This window comes from Lichenostomus cassidix, chromosome 2, assembly GCF_008360975.1.
Source record: "Lichenostomus cassidix isolate B80296 chromosome 2, HeHo_3.0, whole genome shotgun sequence".
Taxonomy (NCBI): domain Eukaryota; kingdom Metazoa; phylum Chordata; class Aves; order Passeriformes; family Meliphagidae; genus Lichenostomus; species Lichenostomus cassidix.
In genome coordinates, this window is record NC_139482.1 from 995,465 (window position 1) to 1,020,542 (window position 25,078).

A 25,078-nucleotide genomic window follows, 5' to 3' on the forward strand; every position below is an offset into this window, starting at 1 on the left:
TCATCCCAGCGTGGGAGGAATTTGGCAAAAGATTCCCGAGGGAACGGCAGCGCATTCCCTAATTTTGGAATTCTGTTCTTATGGATTTTTTTGATCTGGGAATAAGGAAGAGGCTGGGAAGGAAAATGGGATCCATAGCGCATCTTTAGGAAGGTCAACACCTTTTATCTGAATTTATGGAATCCCAGAATTCCACATGGTTTGGGTTGGAATAGGATCATCCAGTCCTATTCCTTCTACTATCCCAGGTTGCTCCAAGCCCCATCCAACCTTTGGACACTTCCAGGGATTGGGATCATCCTTTTTCTCTCTTTTTCCTGCAGGATTTTTCTGGTATTTGAAAAATCCCAGCTCTCTTTTCTCCCTGTTGTTAATTATCCCTGTTACTAATTAGAAACATTAAATTTAATTGCCTCTCTCCTGGTATACAGCTGATTAAATACGGCTTTTTGTGTATAAGGAGAGTTGTTTTTGCTTTAGAACCCTCAGCTTCCACCTGGTGGTTGTAACTCCCTGCTGCACCTGCTTATGGATGTCTGGAAAATCTTCCTGGGATCTCCGAGGTTGGAAAAGACCTTTAAACAATCAAATCCAAGGTTTTTGTTGAGTGTTGACTCCACGAAACCTCAAACCCAAACACTCAAACCACACGGTGCTTCCTGAGCATCCCAAACTCCTCTTTTGGTGATTCTGACATTGAAAACTCCTTTGAGGCCTTAATTCAGCCAAAATGCTGCTCTCTGAGAGCTCCTGAATCCGTGGGATTTTGAATTCCTGGCTTTCCTGACCCCAGTAAATCCTGTCTGTGCCCTCGTGTGCTCCTCAGGCAGGAACTCCCTGCTCGGGTTTCCTTGATGGAATCAAAGCCTGTTCTTGCTGCTCTGGGAATAATTTATAGTCTTTTAATAAGCTGGATCAATTGGATGGGAGCCTTTGGAGAGGCAGGAGAATATTCCTGGGAGGATAGTTCTTCCCAGCACTTCCTTTTGGTCCCAGTTCCCAGCTGGTGATGGTTTCATTGGGACATGGGTGGTTCTTGTGCCGTCACTGTGTCCGGATTGCTCCGACATGGAAAATTTTGGCTTTTTCTTCTGGAATTGGATATTCCTCTCTGAGCTGATACTTGAGGAGTCTGTGAACCTTTTCTGTAGGAAATCTTTGGCTGTGTCACCCCGACAGCACCAAATTATGGCTCAAAAGCTGATAAAATGTAGGAAAATTCCAGCTCTAAGCTGTATTGGAGTGCTGGAAAGGGATTTTGGGATCTCTGGCAGATCCATGACAGAGAGATGGGAGAACTGTTGATGTCTTGAGGTGTGTTGGTAGTACCAAGAAATTCCCTAAAACTCTCCGGGGAGTTGAGCAAAGCAAGGAGAGGGATTTGTGTTCCTGTTCCTTCTCCTTCCCTGAGGAGAAACTTCACGGTAGGATCAGAGCAGAGATTTTGGGAAGAGTGAAAAATTTGGCTTCCTGTAGGCTCAGCATTGAGAATGGTCCTAATTAATTCATTATCAAGCTGCCAGAATAGAGATTAATTATGCAAATAGCCAGGGCAGAGGCACAGCAGTCAAACCTTCATTAATATCTTTAATTTCTTTTGATGAGAGGCAGAAACTTCCAAAAAGTTCAGGAAAATATTCGGATGGAAAGAACCTCAAATCCACCTTCTTCAATCCCATTTTTGAGGGTTTTATTCCTGCAGTGTGTTGGAAAATTGGAGACAATACCGAGCCAGCAGTTCTCTCCAAAAAGGTTTGCTCTGTCCTAATCCCTGCAGGATTTTCCAGGGAATTTTAGAGCCTCCCAGCTGTGCTGTTCTCCCTTCCAGAGCCGGTTTTGTATCCAGGTGCCATCGGTTGGTGTTTCCCTAATTCTGTGTCCTCAGGTCTATCCCATTCCAGGTCCAGATGTCCAGTGTTACATTTCTTGTTCCTACCTGGTATTCACACACCTTTTCTCCTTTTTTTTTTTTTCCATGTTTCCTTGGCTGGATTGCAATAGAGAAGAAGAAAATGAGGTGAGTAAAACCAATTCCAACATTTTTGGATCTCTTTTGAGTCCAGCTGGGTTGGTTTGACGAAAAGATTCCTAAATCCAGAGAGACTGAGGGGCTGGATAAAGCAAATCGGGGCATTTCTGGGATTCCTCTGGTGAAATTTGGGAAGGAAGGGCCATAATTCTCATTAAATTTGGGAAGGAAGGACAATAATTCCAGTACCACTTGTGCCATAAGCTCACAGGATGTGATGGCACAGCTCAGTGTAGGTTGCTGCTGGTTATTTAAGGACTTCATTTGTAAAAATAATGAGTTTTGCTGCCTGTGACTCAATGAGTTTATTGGGAAAAGAGAAAACTTGGAGGCCTGGGATAGATTTTAGTATCCTGACTTTGGAATTATGACTGTTAATCATTTTGGATGTGCTTTTTTTTCCATTTTGGGGGATGTTCCCTTTGTCTAAAACAGAGGAAAGGAAGGAGAATTCCTCTTTTCCCGGAGAGCTTTTCCAGTAGTTGCCACCTATTGCATTTCCCAAGTTACCTGTGGAGGGTGTTTGAAATTCCACAAGTTGTGTTTTGTTCAAATTGCTGTTATTTAAGGAAAACATCCCTGGAAGGGTGAGCACATGAGGGGGAAACATCCTGGAATGCGTCAGCTCTGCTGAATAGGCTGTGGGAAGGGGAGGAATGGAAGTGTGGATGGAAGCTCTTTTTGCCTGCAAGATCCCGTGCTTGGGAAAAGGTGGAGTTATCCAAACCCCCTTATTCCTATTATTTCATTCTTATTCCCATTTCAAGGCTGCTGTGCTTGAAATTAGAAGGATTTAAATAAAAATACTGGGATGATTTTTGCACAGAAAATAAGGGCACTGAGGTTGTAGCAGGAAGGAAAACTCTGAAATTCTGATTCCCTCAATGTCCTATATTTTTAAACATATATTTATTAATTGGTTATTTATCATTGATATTATTAAAGAGCCCAATCTCTGATCAGAATTTGGATTCAGATTTGTGGAGGTCCTTCAGTGTATGGTTGCAGAGGAACCTGCTCTCTTCTGTTGTCCTAGGACAAAGACACAGGTTGGGGTAAAAAAAGTGGGAATTTCTGGTTATAAGGATAATGAGTGATCCAGAAATCCCCCAAAATGCTGTTCCCACCCTCTTCATGAAGCTGAACCCTGTATCCTACAGGAGGTTGGTCTCAGAGGTGTTCAGCACTTCATTTACCTTAATTCTTCCATGAATTAGTTATTACAAACTTGTGGATTAATCCCAGGATCACTTCTGATGTGTGGATTCTTTGGAAAACAGGGATAACGTTTTCAGCAGGACTTTGTGGAGGTGGTTGTGAGTTGTGGTGAGAGCTGGACATGCTCTTTTTTCTGAGAGTCAATGTTTAGGCTGCCCTTTTAGCCAAGAAACTCCTTTAAAATCATCCCTGAAATGTCCCCTTATGAAAAACACCCATTTCAAGGAAATGCTTTTGGGTTTTGCTCCTGTTTTTCCTACTATGAAGGGAATTTGCTGCTGCAGATCCAAAGTGGTGCTGGGTTGGGTCACCAGGATGAGGCACATTCAGACCATCACAAGGTTTTCACAATGGAAAGAAAACCCCAGTGCGTCAAAAATGAGGATTTTTTGGGATATAAGATGTCCCAGGGCACAAAAAAATCGGGATTTTCAGTCTGCCAACATCTCATTTAATCATTTACTGCAGTGCGTTGAGCCTGGGCAGCTCCTCGTTGTTTTCCATGAGTTAAAGGATAACAAAATCCTTAATAATTCACAGGGGGCTGCAGGAAACTGCTGCTCCTGCCAAAAATGTGCTCATGGCACAACTATGGGAGCAAAACCTGGCTCTGGAATATTTGGATAGGACTCTTTCCATTGGAATTGGGCTTCCCACACAAAATTTAATTACAGTAATTCCCAGAGAAGGGATAGTGGAAGATGTCCCTGTCCATGGCAGGGGATGGAAGGGGATAATCTTGAGGGTCCCTTCAACCCAAACCATTCCAGAATTCCATGATTCTGATGCGATTCGGATTTTTGGGGATAAGGACTGTTGACAGCAAAACCCTTTTCCCACTTTATCCTCTCCAGGTTTTCATTCCCTGGGACACAGATGAGCTCTAAGATTTAAAACAGAGGGAGAAATGCCCAAATGGGTGAATATAGGGTGCTTTATGCTGTGAAAATTCCTGGTTTTGGGCTTGGAAGGTGCTGAGTGAGCTCCTGGGCAGGAGGCAGCTGGTGCCTCATGGGGGGAAGGACATGGAGTGTGGAACAGTCGGTTGATCCAGAGGTGACAGAGTCATCGCGCATCACTGGGTCCTGATGGGAATTCTTGGGGAGTTGTTAATTAATGCTGGCCTAGGCTCGAGCCTGGGAACTTGTAGGAATTTGTAATGTCTGGGATGAGGCTGTTGGAGGAGGTGGGAGAGGATGGGGTTTAAATTAGTGTTGTAATTCTTGTTGGTCTGAATTGTGCTGGAGCCAAACCGTGGAATCCCAGACAGGTTTAGGTGGGAAGGGACCTTCAGGATCATCCAGTGCCATCCCTGCCATGGGCAGGGACATACTCCACTATCCCAGGCTGCACCAAGCCCTGTCCAGCTTTTCCTTGGACACTTCCAGGGATCCAAGGGCAGCCATAGCTTCTCTGGGCACCATGTGCCAGGGACTCCTCACCCTCCCAGCCAGGAATTCCTTCCCAATATCCCATCTCTGTTTCAGTTTAAAGCCATTCCCTGTGTCCTGTGCCTCCATCCCTTGTCCCCAGTCTCTCTCAAGCTCTCCTGGAGCCTCTTTAGGCCCTGGCAGGATCTCTGAGCTCTCCCTGGAGCCTTCCCCAGTACTGGAAGGCTGCACCCAGGTGTTGTCTCTTGGAGTGTGAAAACAAACGTACTTAAAGCTTAAAACTCAGGATGTTTTGTAGCCTGGGACCACAGAAGCAGCATAAGAAAAGCAGTGTTCTGCCCTCAGTTAAGTTTATATGCTGAACTCTTCTTTTTAAAAAATAAGGATTAAATAATGAAAGGCCTTTGAGCTGGGTCATTAAGAAGTCAGCTACAAAGCCTCAGCCCAAACCTTAGAGGAGGTTTTGTTCCAAGCTGGAGAAGTCTGAGGAATTGATTTTTTTTCAGGACAGAGCTGAGCACCAAAGGCAAACCCAGGGTATCCATTTCTCTTTTAGCATAATGAAAAATTCACCAGGTGCAAGAAAATGCTGCAGAACTGAGTTCAAACCCCCCAAAATCCAATTCTTCCAACTGCATCTTCTTTCTCTTCCGCAGGGCAAACCCGAAACGGTGCCGAGAGCCGGTTTTATCAAAGGCCCCGTGTTCAAAGGCATCGCCTCAAGCCGCTTTTTGCCCAAAGGCACCAAAACCAAGGTTAACCTTGAGGAGCAGGGAAGACAAAAAGTGTCTTTCAGCTTTAGTTTAACCAAGAAAACTTTACCCAATCGATTCCTGGCTGCTCTGGGAAACGAGAAACAAAATGAAACTCCTACCCCTCCAGCGGTTCCCTTCCCAACTGATTTTAACCCCAAAAATAAACTGGACCTTGGGGATGCCGCTGGTTCAGCTGAGGAATCTTCTCCTCCGAAGCCGAAGGTAGAATTGGGGAAGATTCATTTTAAAAAGCATTTACTGAATGTCACGGCAAAGCCGCCCCCGGCTCCAGCAGCACTGGTGACAGAACCGGTGGCCTCGGCCACGGATTTCCCCCCCACGCCTCCGCCTCCCCCACCCCCTCCGCCACCGCCAGCATCACCCATGCCAGTTCCCGGAGCCACGGACCTGCCGCCGCCGCCGGTGACGCCGATGCCGGCGCTGCTGCTGTCGCCGCCTGGCGAGGCCGAAGCCCCCGTGCCACGGGAGCCGAGCCATGCGCTGCCCAAGGAGGCCTTGGAGCCGGATGCCAAGCAGGATCCGGTGCCGTGCGGCTCAGAGGAACGTGTGGGCCAAGCCGCGCCTGAGTGGACGGAGAGAACCCCACCGAAGGAAGATTCCCATATTGGGAAGGAGGATGAGGTTTCTGATGGCTCCAAGGGTGCTCCCGCATGCTCCCGGAGGCAGGGGTCCAAGAGGAAGTTCTCCCAGTCGGACGGCGCACCGCAGGGCTCCGAGTCTGACGAGGACTCCGTGAGGACCTCCTCCAGCCAGCGGTCACACGAGCAGAAGATATCCAGCACAGAAAAGGAGAGAGATCCCAGACGGAGTTCCGTGTCCCTCCGGGGTGATGAGCTGGGCAAGTCCTCGTCGCACTCCAGGTCAGACAGGGATGAGAAATACTCGAGCTATTCCAAATCGGAGAGAGACTCGAGGTACTCATCCTCCCGCTCCCGCTCGGACAGAGAGAGGAGGCGAAGCCGCTCTCATTCCCGCTCCCGCTCCGATCGCAGCTCCCGAACCAGCTCCTCCTACTCAAGGTCGGAGCGCTCGCATTACTACGACTCGGACCGTCGGTACCACCGGAGCTCCCCGTACCGGGAACGGTCGCGCTATTCCCGGTCGTACGTGGACAGCCGGGCGCGGGAGAGCTCGGACTCGGAGGATGAGTACAGGAGGACACATTCCAGGTCGAGTGATTCCAGGCGTACGTCCTCCCGTTCCTCTTCCTCCTACAGAGACTCGAGATCCTCTTACTCCAAGTCGGACAGGGACAGCAAAGCAGAGTCCTCTCACGCCGACCTGGACAGGAGAGGGAGGTCGTCTTCAAAAGCGGATCGAGATTCCAAAAGGACTTCTGAAAGTGAAGTATCCAAAAGGTGCTCTCCCCTCGATGAACTGGGCTATCGGAAGGGGACATCCCATTCCAAGCCCGACAGTAATGTGAATTCCTCCCGCCATAAATCCACCCCTTCCAAGGCCCCCGCACCAAAGCCTGATAAATTTAAGAGTTCTTTCTGTTGTACAGAATCGATCGAAGAAATCAAGTCCAAGTCTAATTCTCTAGATTTAGAGACCTCTTGTGTAAAGAGCAATGAGATCAGGGTGTCCAGTGCGAAAAAGTCGGAAAGGGAAAAGACACTTTCTCCGTTAAATCAGTTCAACGATTTGCCCGCTTTGCCAAAGGCCGACGAGTCCAAGGCGGGTTTGGTGAACTCAAAATCTGAGGAACTTGCAGCAAACGAATGCCACGACAGTGTTAAGGAGCAAGATACGTTTTTAAAGGCAAAGCATGATTCCTTAAGAACATGTTTCCCCATGGAACTGAGTGTAAATGGCTCTCCAGAGGGTCGGGATGAGGGTCTGGCGACTTCCAGTGCCTCCAAACCAGAGGACATTGCTGTGTCCTCTGACCACAGCCCAGGTCGGTCGGAAGCGTCGTCTGCCATGAAGATGAGCCCGTCATATCCATTGCCATCCAATGGGTTTGAGAGCGCTGATGTGTCCCAAGAGCAAGATCTGGATGATTCCCAGGTCCAGTCCAGCGAGTGCAACAGCCTGTGCCAGGAAGCAGAGGCTCCGGTGCCACAGCAGCTGGAGGAAGCTGTCCCTCTCCCTGTCGTGAATGTAGATCCCACTAAAACTGTCCTTAAGGTGGTGGATGAGGAGGTGACTCCGTGTGACAAAACCAAAGAACCTGTTTTTTGCTACATTTCTGACGATGCCACCCCTGACTTGTACCACTCGGAAGTGGAAATCGAAGCGGAACCTGCGGATTTGAAAGTGACATCGGAGACTTTCCTGGATGTGCAGGTGGAGCCGCAGACGGTGACGTGCGATTATGAGAGCACGGAGGATTCCCATTCCAAGTCTGCTGGGGAGGATGAGCCTGGCCATTCTTCCCATAAAATCAGCCTGGCAGTGGAAAGCTCGAGCAGGGATTCCTCCCAGGATGGCTGTTCCCAGAGGCTCCAGTCGGATCATCCCGTGCCGGAGGAAAGCATCTCCTCCAAATGGGATGTGCCCCCACCGGGTGTGTGCCAGGAGCCGCTCCAGCATTCGGAAGCTGAAGAGATGCAGGAGTTGGATGCTCAGCACGTTGATCTTGGCTCAGCAAAAGGCAAGTCATCGTTCCAGAATGAACATTCCTACTATTCGGAAGTGCCGCTGGAGCACCGCGGCAGAGAGGTCGTGGAAGAAGGTGCTGTTTCCACCGAGGGAGCTGAGCCGGATGAGCTGAAGGTTCAGTGTCTCGGCGTCCCGGCCGAGCAGGATGAGGTACACGAGCCCCTGGTGGCCTCGGCTTTTCCTGATGCTTTGTATCCCTCCTCCGATGTCATTGTCACTGCAGAGGACACGGAGATGGTGACCCAAGCCCCGACGTGTGACAGCAGTGGCAACGCCGTGGAATTCATTCCCGCTGGCCACGATGATTATTCCGACACGGGGGACAGCGACAGCGAGGGGGGCAGCGAGGACAGCGACACGGAGGACTCGGATTCCGATGATGGGACGCCACGGAAGCGGCTGCAGTCAGTTGTGGTGGTTCCCAAGAACTCCACCATAGCCATGGAGGACACCGGCCCGGCCTCCTCCCGGAGTAACCGGCGCTTCTCCGACCACTGGGACGACGAGCGGCCCGAGCCCAGCAGGCCCTACTATGAGGAGAGGTCAGACACCATGGGAAGTAAGGGCAGTGCTCAGGTGGAGAGCAGGTGTTCTCCCAGAGGAATGGAGAAGAGTCTGGCAACTTCCACGGAGCTGAGCAGGAAGGAGCCGGAGGAGCTGCGGGTGGATCCCTGCCTGGCCCAGAGCCCTGGTGTGGACAGCACAAGCCAGGCGGACCTTGGGGCTGATTCCCATGGCAAAGCCGGCACGGAGGAGAGGATGGTGCTGCCAGACATGATTGCTGTGGGAAGGCCTATGGTCAGGCCAGAGGAGCAGCCCTTCTGTGTCCCAGAGAGTTTGGAAAGCATCGACACATCCCGACACCAGATGAGCTCTTCCAGGCCCGACAGTCGGCAAGGGCAGGGCGGGCTGAACCAGTCTGGCCTCGCAGACTACTCCAGGCTGGATGGTTTCCGTGCCCCGGAGGAGATGGCTGCTGTGGGCTGGGACTTTTCCCAGCCAGAGAAGCCCAGCAGCACCTACCAGCAGCCAGACAGCAGCTTTGGGATGTACTCAGGCTATGTTTACCAGCCGGGCTCGGGAGCTTATCCCAGCTCGCAGAGCTACTGGCAAGGCAACGGTTACTGGGACGCCAGGGCAGCCAGCAGACCTTCTGTGGTGAGCTACGAGCGGATCCAGGGGCAGGTGCCGGATTCCCTGACGGAAGATCACGAGGAGTACGAAGAGGATGAGCATTGGGATGATGACTGCAAGCCCCGCTTTCCCAGCCCCTCTGGAAAATCCCAGATGCCCGGGCAGAAGGAACAGGGCTCGGTGCAGGCACATGAAATCAGCAGCAATTCCACCAAGGAGCCGGTGTCGGCTGGGGAGAAGAAGGAGGAGGTGAAAGCTTTGGAAAAAAACGACGCCAAGGAACGAGGCCCACCAAAAAAACGGCGCCCGGAGTTGGAGAGTGACTCGGAGAGCGATGGGGACTCTGGGGAGAAGAGGAAAGGGAAGCTGGAGGGGGAGCAGGTGGAGCCAGCACCGCAGGATTCCTCCATGGTGGGCAGGTTTTGCATCATGGATGACTTCAGGGACCCTCAGCGCTGGAAGGAGTTTGCCAAGCAGGGGAAGATGCCCTGTTACTTCGACCTCATTGAGGAGAATGTCTACTTGACTGAGAGGTAATTGCTGCTTCATCCCTGTTTTAATTCCTGGGGCAGGTGTGGGATTTAACTTCCATTTGGTTCCGTGGTGGTTGGGTTTTTATGGCCAAAGTGGCATTCTTTGGAGGGAGGGCAAGGGATGTTGCATTCCCTACATCTGGCAAAGCCCCCCCTGGGTCTCTTCTCCTGGAGAGAATTCCCCAGTTGGGCCCAGACAGTCCCACGTGCTGAGAAGAGACGGAGAATGGGAGGATCTGAAAGAAAGGTTGATATATTTATACCTCTTTTATACCCTTGCCAGATCTCACCTGTTCAATGTCCCAAATGCCAGCTCACTGCCTCTCTGTTGGCACAGGGAATTTTCTCTGGGTGTGGGAAAGGTTTTGGACACGTGTTTCCAAAAGCTTTGGTTACTTCCATGTCTTTATTATCATCTCAAATGAGTTTTTTTAGAGCCAACAACCCTAATTTGAAATACCACTTTTTTTTTTCTTATGGAATTTTTGCTGTGTTGGGATCCGTGCTCCAGAGCATCCCCAAATCCTTCATGGAAGCTAAAATATTAATTAGTGGATGCTTTTCTAATATATCTGCTTTTCTCCTCTTTTTCATCGTCTCACTTGACAGCAAAGCAGAGGTTGAAGTAACCAAACTCTCCAATTTGCCTTATTAAAATATGGATGTCCAAATAAATGTGGGTGTGGAGGAGAAAGGAAATCCAGTTAAATATCCAGGGAATTCTTTATAAGAAGTCACCTTTTGTGATCACAAAGTCATCACCAAACCGAGTGTCCTTGGTTATTCCTGTCCCTCCCTATCCCAAGGTTACCAATCCACATGTCCAGTTCCTAGGGGAGAAATTAATTTTTCAGTTTTTCCAACAACCACTGATAAGGGTTGAGGAGAAATTTCTCTGCCCAGCTGCTGTCTCACCTGTATTTCCACGATTTCCCTTGCACAGGAAGAAGAACAAATCCCACCGGGACATCAAGCGGATGCTGTGCGAGTGTCCCCCTCTGTCCAAGGAGGAGCGAGCGCAGGGCGAGGTGGCCTGTGGAGAGGATTGCCTCAATCGCCTGCTCATGATCGAGTGGTGAGTGGGATTGGCCTGGAGATGGCTTGGGAACCCCTCAAATAACACAGGAATTCCTGGGGGGTGGCAGTGAGTTGTCTGTGCAGGCCTGGAGTGGCTTTTGGAGCTGCCACCAGAAGCTGTGGCTGCTCCATCCCTGGAAGGGTTCAGGGTTGGATGGGGCTCGGAGCAGCCTGGTGTCCCTGTCCAGAGCAGGGGGGTGGAATGAGGTGATCCTTAAAGTCCCTTCCAACCCAAACCATTCCACGATTTAAATCCTTGAATGATCTGCAGATCAGACCTCGCAATCTCCTGGATCTCCTCTCCCCAGAGCCTCACCAGCCTATGGCTGTTGTCTCCTTTGCCCTCCTGGAAGAGGTTTGCTGCTCCAAGGTGCTTGATGGGATTTCCCCTGTGACACAAGGATTGTGGAAGTATTGGGATTACCTGGCAGAATCCCGACTTTTGCATTTATCTCATAGCCCAGACCTAGGGCAGGGAATATCTTGGAGGAATAACCCTCAAAACATGGGGAGAAGAGCCCAGTTTACCCCATTGGGATGCCCTGATATAGAAATAAAGTGTGATCAGCATTCCAAATGTTTTTCTCTCTCCAGAAATAAATGATCTGCATTTGCATGTTGACAGTCACATGGTTGTGCTTTTTATAGCAAACCACGTTCGAAGGTTTCACACAGAATTTATGATGATTATTTGGGATTTATTTCCCATCTGAGCCCTTTCTGTTTTCCTGCTGGGAACTGATTTGCTCCATTCCCTTCCCTTCCCTCAGCTCTTCCCGGTGTCCAAACGGTGACTACTGCTCCAACAGACGCTTCCAGAAGAAGCAGCATGCAGATGTGGAGGTGATCCTGACCGAGAAGAAGGGCTGGGGGCTCCGAGCTGCCAAGGACTTGCCATCGTAAGCCTTCCCTCTTCCCACAGCCTTTTCCTGCTCTTTTACTCCCTCCTGAAGGGAAAAGGGCCTGTGGGTTCTTGATTTCCTTGCCAGAGAGTCCCTGTTGGGTGTCCGTCTTCCTCACTGGGAGCTGCCCATCCATGGGTTGATCTCCCTCCTCCCACTCTGGTTTTGCTCTTCCTGGTTTCCCAACATTCTTTCCATGGCTTATTCCTGGGATGAATCTGCCTCCCCTTTCCCTGTCCCTGCTGCACTCCTGTTGTGTCTGTTCTTCTCTTCCCACCTCTGCAAAGCTTCCCCTCTACCTGAGTCCTCTCCTCCTTCTCTTGGACAACAAGAAGACCCCGAGGGGAACTTTGCTTCTGCTGTTAGTTAAGGATTGTACTTCCAAGTGCTGGTTTGGATGAAGCCAGGAAAGGAGAGAGGAGTGAGAAATCTGAAATCTCCTGAGGCACAGGGGAGGAGCAGGATAGGGAGACCAGGATGAGGTTTATGGGCGAAGCAGCAGCATACTGGAGTGTGTCCAGGGAAGGGGCTGGAGCACCAGGAGTGGCTGAGGGAGCTGGGAATGTTTATCCTGGAGCAAAGGAGGCTCAGGGGGACCTTGTGGCTCTGCACAACTCCTGACAGGAGGGGACACCGGGGGGGGTCAGGTTCTGCTTGGGAACAGGGACAGGAGGAAAGGGAACAGCCTCAGGCTGGGCCAGGGGAGGTTTAGTTGGATATTGGGAAAATTCTTACCTGGAAAGGGCTGTCCAGCCCTGACACAGCTGCCCAGAGCAGCTGTGGCTGCCCCTGCATCCCTGGCAGTGTCCAAGGCCAGGCTGGACAGGGCTTGGAGCAGCCTGGAATAGTGGAAATGTCCCTGCCATGGCAGGGGTGAAATGGGATGATCCCAGAGTTCTCTTCTGACCCACGCCATCCTGAAACTCCATGAATATATAGAATAAATATATAGAATAAACTCTGTTCAAAGGGTTGCTTTCTTCTTTTGTCACGTTCCCATGTGACAGCATAAAATCCCAAATTAATCAGAATTCCCTGAGATTAAGGCACATGATTATTGTTACACCACCAGGATGACCAGGCTGGGGGCTGTGTGCAGAGAATCCACCTCAGCGATGGATATTTTGTATTTATTGTGGTTTTGCTAAGAAAAGTGATGTTTTTTCCCTCCTGCAGCAACACTTTTGTCTTGGAATACTGCGGGGAAGTGTTGGATCACAAGGAATTCAAGGCTCGGGTGAAGGAGTATGCCCGGAACAAGAACATCCACTATTATTTCATGGCCCTGAAGAATGATGAGGTGAGCAGTGGGATTGCTGGGATTGGCTTTGGGAAAGGCTGGATTTAGCTGTGTGCAGCACCAACTCCTTGGGAATCCATGGAGCAACATCCTGTATCCATTAGGAATGTTTTCCTGTGGAAAGGAAACTTCAAGCCTCAGGTGTTCTTTAACCCATTGCTCAGTTTTAACAAAATTCTGGCACCTTAACTGTGTCCCATTGTCCTTAGAGAGGGAGAAGTGTCCTTCCAAAGGAAAACATGGAGCATGGCTTATCCCTTCCATGAGCAAACATCCATGGGAGAGGAGCCTTGTTTGGGAAGATGCTCCAAGCCAAACTCACCCTTTCTGGGTGCCCAAATAGACCAAAACCCCACATTTCCTGTCACGTTCAATTCCATGGAATTGGGGCATTTTTAGCTGGCAAAGTCCCTCTGTGCAGGAGTGCCACTGGAATATTTATATATTGGATATCCTGAATTATTTATGGCTGCTTTGGCTCTGTGGCATGTGGTGCTGTTGCCTCTGCCTGAGAACAAGGAGGAGAAATAGAAATTCCATCTCATATTCTCCTTGTCTCTCCTGTCAGGACTTTCTGGGTCTGGGAAGCTTGAGAGAAAAGGAGCTAAAAATACTCCAAGTGATTTTTCCTCTTTTTTTTTTTCCTCCTAAAATAAGGATTTTTGGGTTTGTTGTGTGATTTTAAGGGGCACAAAGGAGCATTTCCAGTTATAAAAGGAGTTTTATTTCGGGATGTGATCCAGAGGATGACTTTTGCCTTGGAGTATGAGGTGTGTGGGAGAAAAATTCACCTTCCCAACCCCTCATGGCTGTGTCAGAAACAAAATCCAGGATCCACACCCAGCTGGAGAACTCTGGAAAACTGAGAACCATGTACCTGAGTGCTCTTTTTGGGGGGAACCTAATGTCCTAACAAACACCAAAGTCCAGAATAAAGATGGGGAATATCAAATAAAGAGTGGGAAAGGAGATGATGAATTGTGTTTGTAGCTGTTTCCAATTCCAGGGAATGAGCCTTTTTTCCTGGATTTTTTGTTCCTTTTCAGATCATCGATGCCACCCAGAAAGGCAACTGCTCCCGCTTCATGAACCACAGCTGTGAGCCAAACTGTGAGACCCAAAAGGTAAAATCCTGGATCAAATCCCGTGGCTCCTCCCTCTGGAGAGCTCAGGATGAAGCGTTTTCCTTCTTTATATTGGGAATTTTTGTTGCTGTTGTATCAGTGACATGAGAACAACTGGATTTAAACCAGGCAATTTGTCCCATTTTGACCTCCTCAGTGCTGCTTTTCCAAGGATGAATGTGGTTTGGGTAAAGCAAACCTGGAGAATAACTCTTGGCATCTCTTTTCCACAGTGGACTGTGAATGGGCAGCTCCGGGTTGGATTTTTCACCACCAAGCTGGTCCCGTCAGGCTCGGAGCTGACGTTTGATTACCAGTTCCAGAGATATGGGTATGTTCCATTTCCTGGAGAGGAATTCTGTGGCCATTTCATCTTTCCTGGTGTCACTTTGATCCCATTCCATTCCTTTCCCAGATCATTCTCTTCCCCTCCTCTTCCTCTGTCCAGTTATTAATTAGTCAAGCTCCAGACTTCGCAGTACTCCTCAAGAATTCCTGTTCTTCCCTTCCCATCCCTCTTTTATGACTTTGCAAGTACTTGAGGAGCTGTAAAACCCCCAGATAACACATCCCCTCTTCCTGGCCTAATCCAGGGCTGCAGGGAAAGCTCCAGCCTGGAATTCAGATCCCTTTGCTAAACCTGAGCCTGATATTCCTGTATTACTTTTTGCTGAAGTATTACTTAAGGAACATCCCTTCCTTTTCCTTCTGGATCCTTCTCCAGGCCCTTCCTGTAAAGTGGGAAATCAGGAATGAGTTTTTAATAGCATTTTAAGATTATTCCTCCTTCCTAGAAATTCCTGGAGTTGAGCTTCCGTGGTTCTTGCCACTGCAGGGCCACATTCCTCCAGTGGATTCCACATATTTAAAATAAAACCCTACCATTTCTCCAAGAAATTGTGGAATAGAGTTTAAACTGGGTGGTGTGTTGAGTAGGAAATACGGAGGCTTGGTAGAAATATTCATTGAGAATTGTATGTATTATATATATAGTATTTATTTTATTTATTATATATATTATATACATTGTATATAATATAATATATACTATATACTAGATACGATATGCTATATACCATATGCCATATAATATAAAATATAGAATATATAGTATTAAATGTACCATATATGGTATTAAATATACCATATATAATATGTATTTAGTATATATATTACATATATTATGTTTGTTATCCATGGTTGTACATACAAAATAATTTTTCCATGTGGATTTTGCTGCTTCCATGAATCCTGAGTGCATTCTTTATCCTGTTTGGAGCTCTAAAATTCAATATATGAGCCATTATATATATATATATATAAATAAATTTATATTATATATACATAAAAATTTATATTATATATAAAATGTTATAAAGTGCAAGCTTTTCCTAGTGGATGTATAATCCTGAGGATAAATTCCTTAGGAAAATTAAGGTATTGATGGCAGTGTGGGATAAGGAGTTTTCAGCCCCACCAGCTCCACCTTTTCCTCTCTGCTTCCTCGTTCTTGACCTGTGGAGAGCCTGGAGGTGAGGCAGGCTTGGCTTTCCAGCTGACACAGCTTGGGATCACAGGAGCTGTGTCAGGAATAAACACCTTACTTGCATTTCCAGTGGCTTTTCCATGCAGAGCCATTCCCATCCTGAAAGGGGCCAAGTGGCTGGAGCTGAGCTCTTGTCCAACTCTGTTTTTGTGTCCCCACAGCAAAGAGGCTCAGAAATGTTTCTGTGGCTCCTCCAACTGCCGGGGGTACCTCGGGGGGGAGAACAGGGTGAGCATCCGCGCGGCCGGCGGCAAGATGAAGAAGGAACGCTCCCGGAAAAAGGACTCGGTGAGTTCAGCTCTCCCGGAAACCCTGGCGTTGGAAAAGCCCTCTGAGATTGAGTCCAGCCATTCCCCAGCACTGCCAGGGCCACCTGTGTCCCCAGGCTGCATCCATGTGGCTTTAAATCCCTCCAGGGATGGGGACTTCACCACCAACAACCCTTTTCCAGGAAGGAATATTCCCAATATCCACCCTGAGCCGCCCCTGGCACAGCCTGAGGGGATTTTCTCTCATCCTGTCCCTGTTCCCTGGGAGAAGATGACTCCTTATGACCTCAGGGTTTAGTCTTTTCCATGCATGTGCCATTAAAGGTTGGATTGATGATCTTGGAGGTCTTTTCCAGTTTTAATGATTTTATATCACAAGGTCCCTAAATATTTGTATTTTCTTAGATCTTCAGTTAAATCCATGTTTCCTTTCTCCTGGTTGCTTAACACAAAATCCCACCAGAGAGAGACTTTTCCAGATCCAGTATCTGCTCATCCATAACTAAAACCCACTGTAAATTCCACATGGATTTAAAAATTTGGGTTGTTTTAAATTTTTAAACATTGATGAAATATGAACAATATTGGCTTCACCATTTAGGGCATCACCTGGAATTTGGCAACTCCAAGGGCAGAGTTTGGCCATCTCCAGGCTGGGAGTGGAATTTGAGTCTCTAAATTCCTTTGACATAGAGGCAGCATTTGGAATTGCAGGGACAGGTTCACACCATGTGGAAAAGCTGCAGAGAATCCAGAGAAAAAGCAGTTTTTCTGGGTGAAATCTGCAAGAATCTGCACAGGTGTAGTGGTTTTGATTGGCCCAAAACATCAGCGAAGTGTTTTTAACATCTAGGAGAAATTTGGGCCCCTCAGAAGCTGTTCTAGTAGGTCTAGGGAGGTGTCTGAGGGGTGGGGTGTGGCACAAAGATGGCTCCTGTGTGTCCTGAGTGCAAGTTCTGAAAGTTTTTACATCAAGTCCAGCAGAGCCAATCTCTGATGGCTCTGAAGGTGATGGACATGCTGCCGGCCAAGTTTGGGCCAATTGGAGGTGCTGGTTACGCCTCTGTGAAAACATGTTTAAGAAAAAGTCAAAACAAAGCAGGGGCTCACTTCTTTCACTTTGTAATTGGAGGAGGAGGAGGTGCAGGTGAAAATATGTGAGGGAGAACAGCATGGAGAGTGCCAAGGTCAGTGAAGAAGGGGGGAGAAAGAGGTGCTTCAGTGCTTCCAGCACCAGAGCTGAAACTTTCTGCTAGCTGTGGTGGAAGCTATGGGGGAGCCAGAAATTCCTCCTGCAGCCCATGGAGTCCATAAAAGATGCAGAAATGCACCCACAACTCTCTCCAGAGGAGGAGGTGGATGCCTGGAAAAGACTGTGAACCAGTGGGAGTCTCATCTAAGAGTTAAAACTGCAAAAAGCCTTGACTGAGAGAGATAGGCCTTGCTCCTGGCATGGAAGCAGCCTGGCCTCAGCTCGGGAGAGTCTGCACAGCACCTTATGGACAAAAGACTCATGTTGCAGCAAAAATTCGGGCGGGATATTGCTCATGAGATTAGACCCACGCCAAAGAAGTTCCTAGAAAACTATCTCTCGTGGGAAGGACCCCTGGCTAAGTAGAGAACCTCTTTTCCTGATTAAACTGACCAGAAAACCCCTCAACCTGCCCCCTGTCTGTGTTGCTAGTTTACAAAGAAAGAAAAAGGGAGGAGTAAGTGCAGAAACTGCTTCTTAAGAGGGTGGGGGTGAGAGCAGAAAACTGTCTGAAGAGAGAGAGAAACAAGTAGAAATAAAGAATATTTGTAGTAGAAAAATTGTAGTGATCAGTAAATTTGAGAATCTTCTCTGTGAACTAAAAAGAAACCCCACACCCTGCCCCCCCCCACCTGGCTTGTAGATTGTAAAAGAAAAAAAGAGGTGAATACTATAAGTTCGTAAGGGGGGGGGGGAGTGAACAAAATAATGTATAAAAAGTATATTTTTGCCTTGCATTTATCCTCCAATTCTGTTAAGTAATTAAACACTTTTTGCAACTTTAAACTTAAAGCCTGTTTACCCTTCTTCGTGCATCCTCCTGGCAAGGGTCCTGTCTCAAACCCACGACAACAGGCTCTTCTTTAATTCCTACAAATTGTAATTATTCCATCCTTTACAAACCTCTGTTCCTATGGATAAGATTTATTTCCAGCTCTTTTGGAAAGTTGAAAAATGCCAGTTTCACTTTTATTTTTTGTATCAGAGAGTGAGAAAGCCAAGAAATAATTTCCAAATCATTTATAGAGTATTTTAAAACACTAATTAGTCACTAATTAGTCACTTGGCTTTCTCACTCACAGAGAGTGAGAAAGCCAAGAAATAATTCCTAAATCATTTATAGAGTATTTTAAAACACTAATTAGTCACTAAATGGGTGACTGATGGGTGATATTCCAGTGTCCATGTGGAGAGAGATTCTCTAGTTGTAAGGATTATAAATCTATTATAGTTTATAATCTATAAACCTATTTCAGATTTATAAGGAATTTATACAATTCAGAATATAAAGAATAAATTTTATCTGGAATTAAAGATAATTTCTTAGTTTGTTTTCCTACGTGAAAAGATCAACTCAGAGCTGGAAGCATTTTGGTGCAGCCACCTGGAATTTCCACCTGTATAAAGCTAAAATGGGACATTGCTTAGGGAAATGGAGGTTGGAATCAGGGATTGCATGGCCTGAGGCTGTTTTCCTTTGCTGTGGCAGGTGGATGGGGAGCTGGAGGCGCTGCTGGAGAACGGGGAAGGACTCTCTGATAAAAACCAGGTGCTGAGCTTATCCCGGCTCATGGTCCGCATCGAAACCCTGGAGCAGAAACTCACCTGCCTCAAGCTCATCCAGGTGAGGAGCACCCCTGGGGAGGGGAGGGAGCCACATCCTGTTCAAGTGACACCCTGGGAGGAGGATCCTGCATTATTCCAGCCTCCCAAACTCAGCCAAATAGCTCCATGATCCATGAATTTATTCCCCAGTGTGAGCTGTAATGGTTATCATGGTCCTGCTGCTGGATCCCTGCTCCAATCCCAGCAGTTCCAATCACTTAAATCAGGCTGGACCTGCTCAGCTGCTGAGTTCTGGCTCTGCCATGGGTTCCACCATAATCCCAGTGGAGCAGTTTGCCATGTTTTTGCCTGGAAGTCTCTGACTGTTCCCATGTTTGGCTCTCCAGAACACGCACTCCCAGTCCTGCCTGAAGTCCTTCCTGGAGTGTCACGGCTTGTCCCTGCTCTGGATCTGGATGACAGAGCTGGGTGATGGCAGAGGAAGCACAGCCAACAACCTGAAGCTGCAGCTGGAGGTCAGTAATTCCTGGCACTGGGAACTCTCACGGAGTCCTCCAGGTGGGAAAAGCCCTTTAAGATCGAGTCTGACAGTCCCCAGCACTGCTGAGGCCACCACTAACCCATGTCCCCAAGTGCCACATCCACAGGGCTGTTAAATCCCTCCAGGAATGGGGACTCCGGCCTGTGCAGCCCTTTTTGGGAAGAAGGGTTTTGGCAGCTTAGCTGAAAGCACAGGATCACGAGGATTTTCTTTCCCTTCTGTTTTTTTAAATATAAATCTGTGCCAAGTGTTCATGGAAAACAAACTCAGGTGCCTCAGAACTACAGGCCTGAAACTTCTGCCCTCAGGCAGATCCTTAATAAACGGAAGGAATTTGCTCCTGTGGTTTTCCTTAGATTCCTGAGGTAGATTCCGTGAGCAAGAATTAAAGGGTGTTGCTGTTGCTGTTTATTCTGTGCTGAAGCACAGGGAATTTGAGATCCTGAAAATCTGAAGTGGAACTGGAAGTGTTTTGGTTTTCCATAAGCAGTTTGGGATTGGATGCCCAAAGGCATCTGGAAGTTTAAGGTCTTTGAGTCCAAGCTGTGCCCAATGCCCACCTTGTCCCCAGCCCAGGGCACTGAGTGCCACAGCCAGGAATTTCTTGGACACCTCCAGGGATGGGGACTGCAAACCTCCCTGGGCAGCCTCTTCCAATGTTTAACAACCCTTTCCATGGAGAAGTCCTTCCTGAAATTTTTCATCCATGACTTGTGCCACCATTAGATAGGTTAGATTACATATTTTAGATTTTAGATGGGATATTGGGATGAAATTCTTTCCTGTGAGGGTGATGAGGCCCTGGCACAGGTTTTCCAGAGAGGTTGTGGACTTCCCATCCTTGAAAATGTCCAGGGCCAGGTTACAGGGCTTGGAGTAGCCTGGGACAGTGGAAGGTGTCTTTGCCCATGGCACAGGATGATCCTTTAGCTCCCTTCCCATCCAAACCATTCTGGGATTCCCTGATCACCTTGATATTTCACAGTTAACTCTCCCTGAGAGAAGTGAATTATTCCATGTTGGCCACAGCTTTAAACCCAGCTACCTCTGACTGTGCCCTGCTTTCCCTTGCCCTCAGATCATGAAGACCCTGGAGCTGCTGCCCATCCCCACCAAGAACATGCTGGAGGAGAGCAAGGTGCTGCCCATCATCCAGCGCTGGGCTCAGACCAAGACAGCAGTGCCGCAGCTCAGCGAGGGCGACGGATATTCCAGCGAGAACACTTCCCGGGCTCACACCCCCCTCAACACCCCGGAGCTCTCGGCCAAGCAGAGCACTGAGGGTGACACAGACACCCCCAAGAAGTTGGTGTTCCGCAGGCTGAAGATCATCAGTGAGAACAGCATGGACAGTGCCATCTCGGATACCACCAGCGAGCTGGAGGGGAAGGAGGGCAAGGAGGATCTGGATCAGCTGGAGGCAGCCCAGATGGAGGTGACTGAGGAGCAGCAGCAGCAGCAGCAGCAGGAGATCAAAACTGCTGTGGAGGCACCAGTGGAGAGCAGCAAATCCCAGCCTGCAGAGCTGGAGGCCGAGCCTGAGGCAGAGGTGAAGGAGAGCAATGGAGCCAAGCTGGAAGAGCCCATGGCCATGGAAACACCATCACAGGATGAAGAGGAAGGAGTTTCCGACGTGGAGAGCGAGAGGAGCCAGGAGCAGACAGATAAAATTGTGGATGTGAGCGACTTGGCCACCAGGCTGCTCGACAGCTGGAAGGAGCTCAAGGTAAGAGGCAGCTCCTGGAGCTAAGGAAAATGTGGATTTGGTGGCAGTGTGGTGCAAATGGGGCTGGTTTGGTGTCTTTTGGTCAATATTTGGTGACTAAAATGGCATTTGCTACACACAAAGTGCTTTCTATATAAATCCTCTGGTGCAAACTACCCTGGGTGTGCCCAGAGTCCAGGTGTGGATGTGTCACACACTGAAATCTGGTTGGGTTTGGGCACACAAGGACACCTTGGTCATCCCATTGTTTTTTAGGTGTGCAGGGAAAGGGCAGCTCTGAGGGATTGAGATTCCCTTGTGAATCCTATAAGGAAAAGAGACCAGAGATAAGCATTTTGGGTGGAAGTGGTCCATGTCCATCAACACTGAAACAAGTTCAGATGGACTGTCTGCTCTGGAATTCATCCTTGGAAGTGTTCAAGGCTACTCCTAAGTGCCCCATCCCTGGAGTTGTCCAAGGCTGGCCGAGGCTTGGAGCACCCTGGGATAGTGGAAGGTGTTCCTGCCCGTGGCAGGGTGTAGATGATCCTTAAGGTCTCTCCTAGCCCAACCATTCTGGGATTCTCTGGATTCAGTTATCCCAACATCCTCAGCTTTTCCTGCCCTTTCAACATCTGTTTTCCATCTGTACCATGGAGCCTCCAGAGGAGGATCTATTGACCACAGCAGGTTCTCTCAAAAGCTGTGTTGGATCAGCCTCAGGGTCTTTGCAGTTGGAAATGCCCAGATTTGGGTGTTATTGGAGACTTGAGTGGTTTCACTCCCATCAAGGTCTTCTCCAGTAGAAAACCTCTCTAAGAGAAGGGCTTGGTGGCTCCCTCTGTCCTCTGGAATTGTATCCTTGTTCCATAGGTGGCCAATGTGATTTTCACCCCACAGCTTCTTTTTGATGGGATGTAGGATGATGTTTCAGTAATGGTTTTAAACTAAAAGAGGGAAGATTTAGATCAGTTGTTACGAAGGAATTAATGCCTGTTGTGAGGGTGGGGAGGGGCTGGGATGGAATTCCCAGAGAAGCTGTGGCTGCCCCTGGATCCCTGGCAGTGTCCAAGGCCAGGTTGGACAGGGCTTGGAGCAGCCTGGGACAGTGGAAGGTGTCTCTGCCATGGCAGGGGTGGCACTGAGTGTTCTTTAAGGTCCCTTCCCACCCAAACCATTCCATGGTTCTATGGATCTCACTCTCCACTCAGCACTTCAGTCATTCCTGGGTTTCTTGAGATCTTTGGAAACTCTCCACCAGTCTGCTTCTTCTGTAGGATTGCATTCCATGGACTATTTTATATTCCTTATATTCAAGGGCAGGAGGGGTGGGAACCTCTTTAATAAGGCCAAACCCAGTGATTCCTGATTCCTTCAGGAATTGAAGGCACTACTGTCACTCCAGCTTCATGTGGGCTTGATGGGACTTGGAGGCTCTTCTGCCTTTCTCTTAATCAACCACCAGCCCTGCTTTAATTACTGGAAGTAGTTTTAAGCAAATTTATGTTTTCTGATGCACTATAGAGCTAAGGAGTTGATTTACCCATTGACTTTGATAATGAGCAATCATGAAAGAGGTTTAATTAAAATAATAGGTGTTAATTGTGCTGCGGCGCCAGTGCAGGTGGTGGAGACCTCACCTTAAGGTTTGCTGATGCCATTCTGTAGCTACAAACACCAGGATTTAGAAATGCAGAGATTACCAGGAAAATTCGGGGACATTTTACCTCAGTCTGAATTTTTCGGGAGGATCATATACTCCTGAATGTTCACAGATTTTGGGCACAGTCGTTTGTGCCACAAATCTTAGAAGGGGAAAAAGTGAGGTGACTAAAATACATTTCTGCAGAGAGGTTGGGTTGTGGTTTGGTGTTTTCCTTCCTTTTTTCCTAGTGGATCTGATGATTTCCTAGATCTGAATTTGCAGACTCCTGGTGTGGTTTTCCTCTTGAAGTGACACTGTCAGGTTGAATTTGTGGTTAAATTGGGAAAGGTCCTTTGCTCTCATTGCCAAGAGAGTTGTTAAGATTGGAAAAAACCTCCAAGATCAAGTCAGACCTGTTTTAAACAGAAAGTTAAGTCAGGCCTTAGTCCTGCTCTGCTTTGGAGACAGATTTTGGATATCCAGACTGAGTTGTTTCTTTGGAACAGCCATGTTCCCTTCCACACTTGTGTGCAGGAAGAACACAGTAAAAATGGTAAAAAATACTCATAAAATATGTGAAATTTCACAAATCTCACCCAAAACATTGGTTTGAGACCAAATTTGATCTGACAATGTCATTTTATCCCCAAGATTTGTGTTTTCTTTGGAGCTTGAAGGCGCTCAGCTTGGGAATCTGCAGACCTTTGTTGAAGCTGTGGTTGGGCCATGGAGTCCTGACACATTCCCATATTTTAGATGGGAATCTCATCCTCTCTGTGTATTCATGAATTAACCTCAGGTTGTGGTCTGCTCTCTGGGATGGGTTGGCTATCATGAGCTTGGAGTAATCCCAGCAAATCCATCCCAAAAAAGCAGGATGGTGACATGGGGCTGTGACAACTCATTTCTCTCTTATGAAACAATTGTAGGGAAACTGGGAGCTGGGAATTTATCCTGTCCTGGAGTTTTTCATGGCTCTAAGAGTTAACTGCCTCTGTCCTACTCTCACCTCATGAGGTGCCACCAAAGCCCACCCCGGATGTCTAAAAGACAAATCCAGGCTGGAAGGGGGATGGATAATAATCCTTTCCCAGCACATCCAAGCTTTGGAAAAGCCTGGTTTTTGGAGTGGTGGAACACCTGGCCTTGGCTGGGGGGTGGGAGGGTCGGAATCGTCGTGACTTTAGCGCTGTCCTCTCCAGCCTTGCTGATGACCCCCTTGTAATTTCCACCATCCAGCTTCTCCGGGCAGCCAGAGCTGACCAAGGGGCTCCTTTTCTCCAACTCCGTGCGGAAGAAGGGAGAGGACATAGCGCCAAGAGCCGGGAAGATGGTTGGGAAGCTGGCTGATGCATGAGCAGTGTGATAGGTGAAAGGAGGACAGAGGTGGTTAACTCGGGGATGCCGACGTTATTTCGGAGCGTCCATTGCCGCCAATGGACGTCGCTCCGGGGAAATCCCAGCTCCCGGCCTGAAAGGATTTAAGTGAGCTTGATTTTTTTCTCTACCTCTACACACAGGACTTGTAAGTCCTTGCAGGGCTCTGACACTCCGTGAGGAGTGCTGGCCGATGCCGCACCCCCAGCACAGCACAGCACAACACACACATTCCCAGCGGGGTGAGTTTTCAGCCCGGGCTCGTGGGCGCCGTTCCCGCTCTCCGAGGAAGCGCCGCATGGCTTCTCCCGGGCTGAAAACTCCTCCCCAGTGCCAGACACCCAGCGAGGGCACAGGTGGTGGTTCTGCACGGTTCTTGCAGGTGGATTGCGCTCAGGTAAGGCTCTGTGGGCTGATCCCTGTGGAGATCCTGTGCTGGAGGTGACATGTGGTGTGATGGCCAACTGACCTCTCGGAATCGTCGGAACACGCTGTAGGGCAAAGCTTGGGAAGCTCTTCCCAACGTCCTCTTGATGGCTGAGGTTGAGTAGCTGAGCTGAGGGACAGGAGAGGACAGTTTGGTGCCACTCTGCCTCAGGTGGGAACGAGTTTTGGGAATCTTCCTCCACCCCTGAGGAGGCTCTCACCTTCTGGGAAGGAGCAGCTGGGAGTTGTGGCTCTGAGGATCCACAGGCCCTTTCCTTGTGAGTTGGAGGTCTTGGTTTTAGGAAAAATCTTTTGGAAGAGCCAGTCTTGGGTTTAAAAGGTTTTAGTTGGACACTTCTGGCCTCATGAGTGTTTGTGGTGATGTGGAGCTCAAGGCTGAGTCCTCACCCCAACTTTGGCCAAAGTGGTGTTTTTTTCCAATAGAAACATCCATCTGGGAGCTTAATAATCATGGAATCAGGGACTTGCTAAGGTTAGAAAAGGCCTCAGAGACCGTGGAGTCCAACCATCCCCCAGCACTGCCAAGGCCACCACTGACCATGTCCCCAAGTGCCACATCCACACAGCTTTTAAATCCCTCCAGGGATGGGGACTCAGCACTGCCCTGGGCAGCTGTGCCAGGGCTGGACAGCTCTTTCC

The 25,078-nt window shown here is 48.5% G+C and overlaps 1 protein-coding gene across 2 annotated transcripts in view; it reads left to right on the forward strand.

The window, feature by feature from the left end:
* Positions 1 to 25,078, forward strand: part of SETD2 (SET domain containing 2, histone lysine methyltransferase) — a 51,385-nt gene that overhangs the window by 8,874 nt on the left and 17,433 nt on the right. The window contains exons 2-13 of one of the 2 annotated variants that reach the window (XR_014849636.1): positions 2,002 to 2,017; positions 5,295 to 9,688; positions 10,632 to 10,763; positions 11,536 to 11,664; positions 12,844 to 12,967; positions 14,014 to 14,091; positions 14,325 to 14,422; positions 15,799 to 15,925; positions 18,648 to 18,782; positions 19,111 to 19,239; positions 20,344 to 20,991; positions 23,855 to 24,100. Coding sequence is in view for 1 of the 2 variants with exons in the window: in XM_085050058.1 (XP_084906184.1) it covers positions 2,002 to 2,017; positions 5,295 to 9,688; positions 10,632 to 10,763; positions 11,536 to 11,664; positions 12,844 to 12,967; positions 14,014 to 14,091; positions 14,325 to 14,422; positions 15,799 to 15,925; positions 18,648 to 18,782; positions 19,111 to 19,239; positions 20,344 to 20,991 (6,010 nt within the window). In the remaining variant the exon portion in view is untranslated. The remainder of the gene's footprint in view (positions 1 to 2,001; positions 2,018 to 5,294; positions 9,689 to 10,631; positions 10,764 to 11,535; positions 11,665 to 12,843; positions 12,968 to 14,013; positions 14,092 to 14,324; positions 14,423 to 15,798; positions 15,926 to 18,647; positions 18,783 to 19,110; positions 19,240 to 20,343; positions 20,992 to 23,854; positions 24,101 to 25,078) is intronic. The other variant, XM_085050058.1, reaches the window with a different exon arrangement.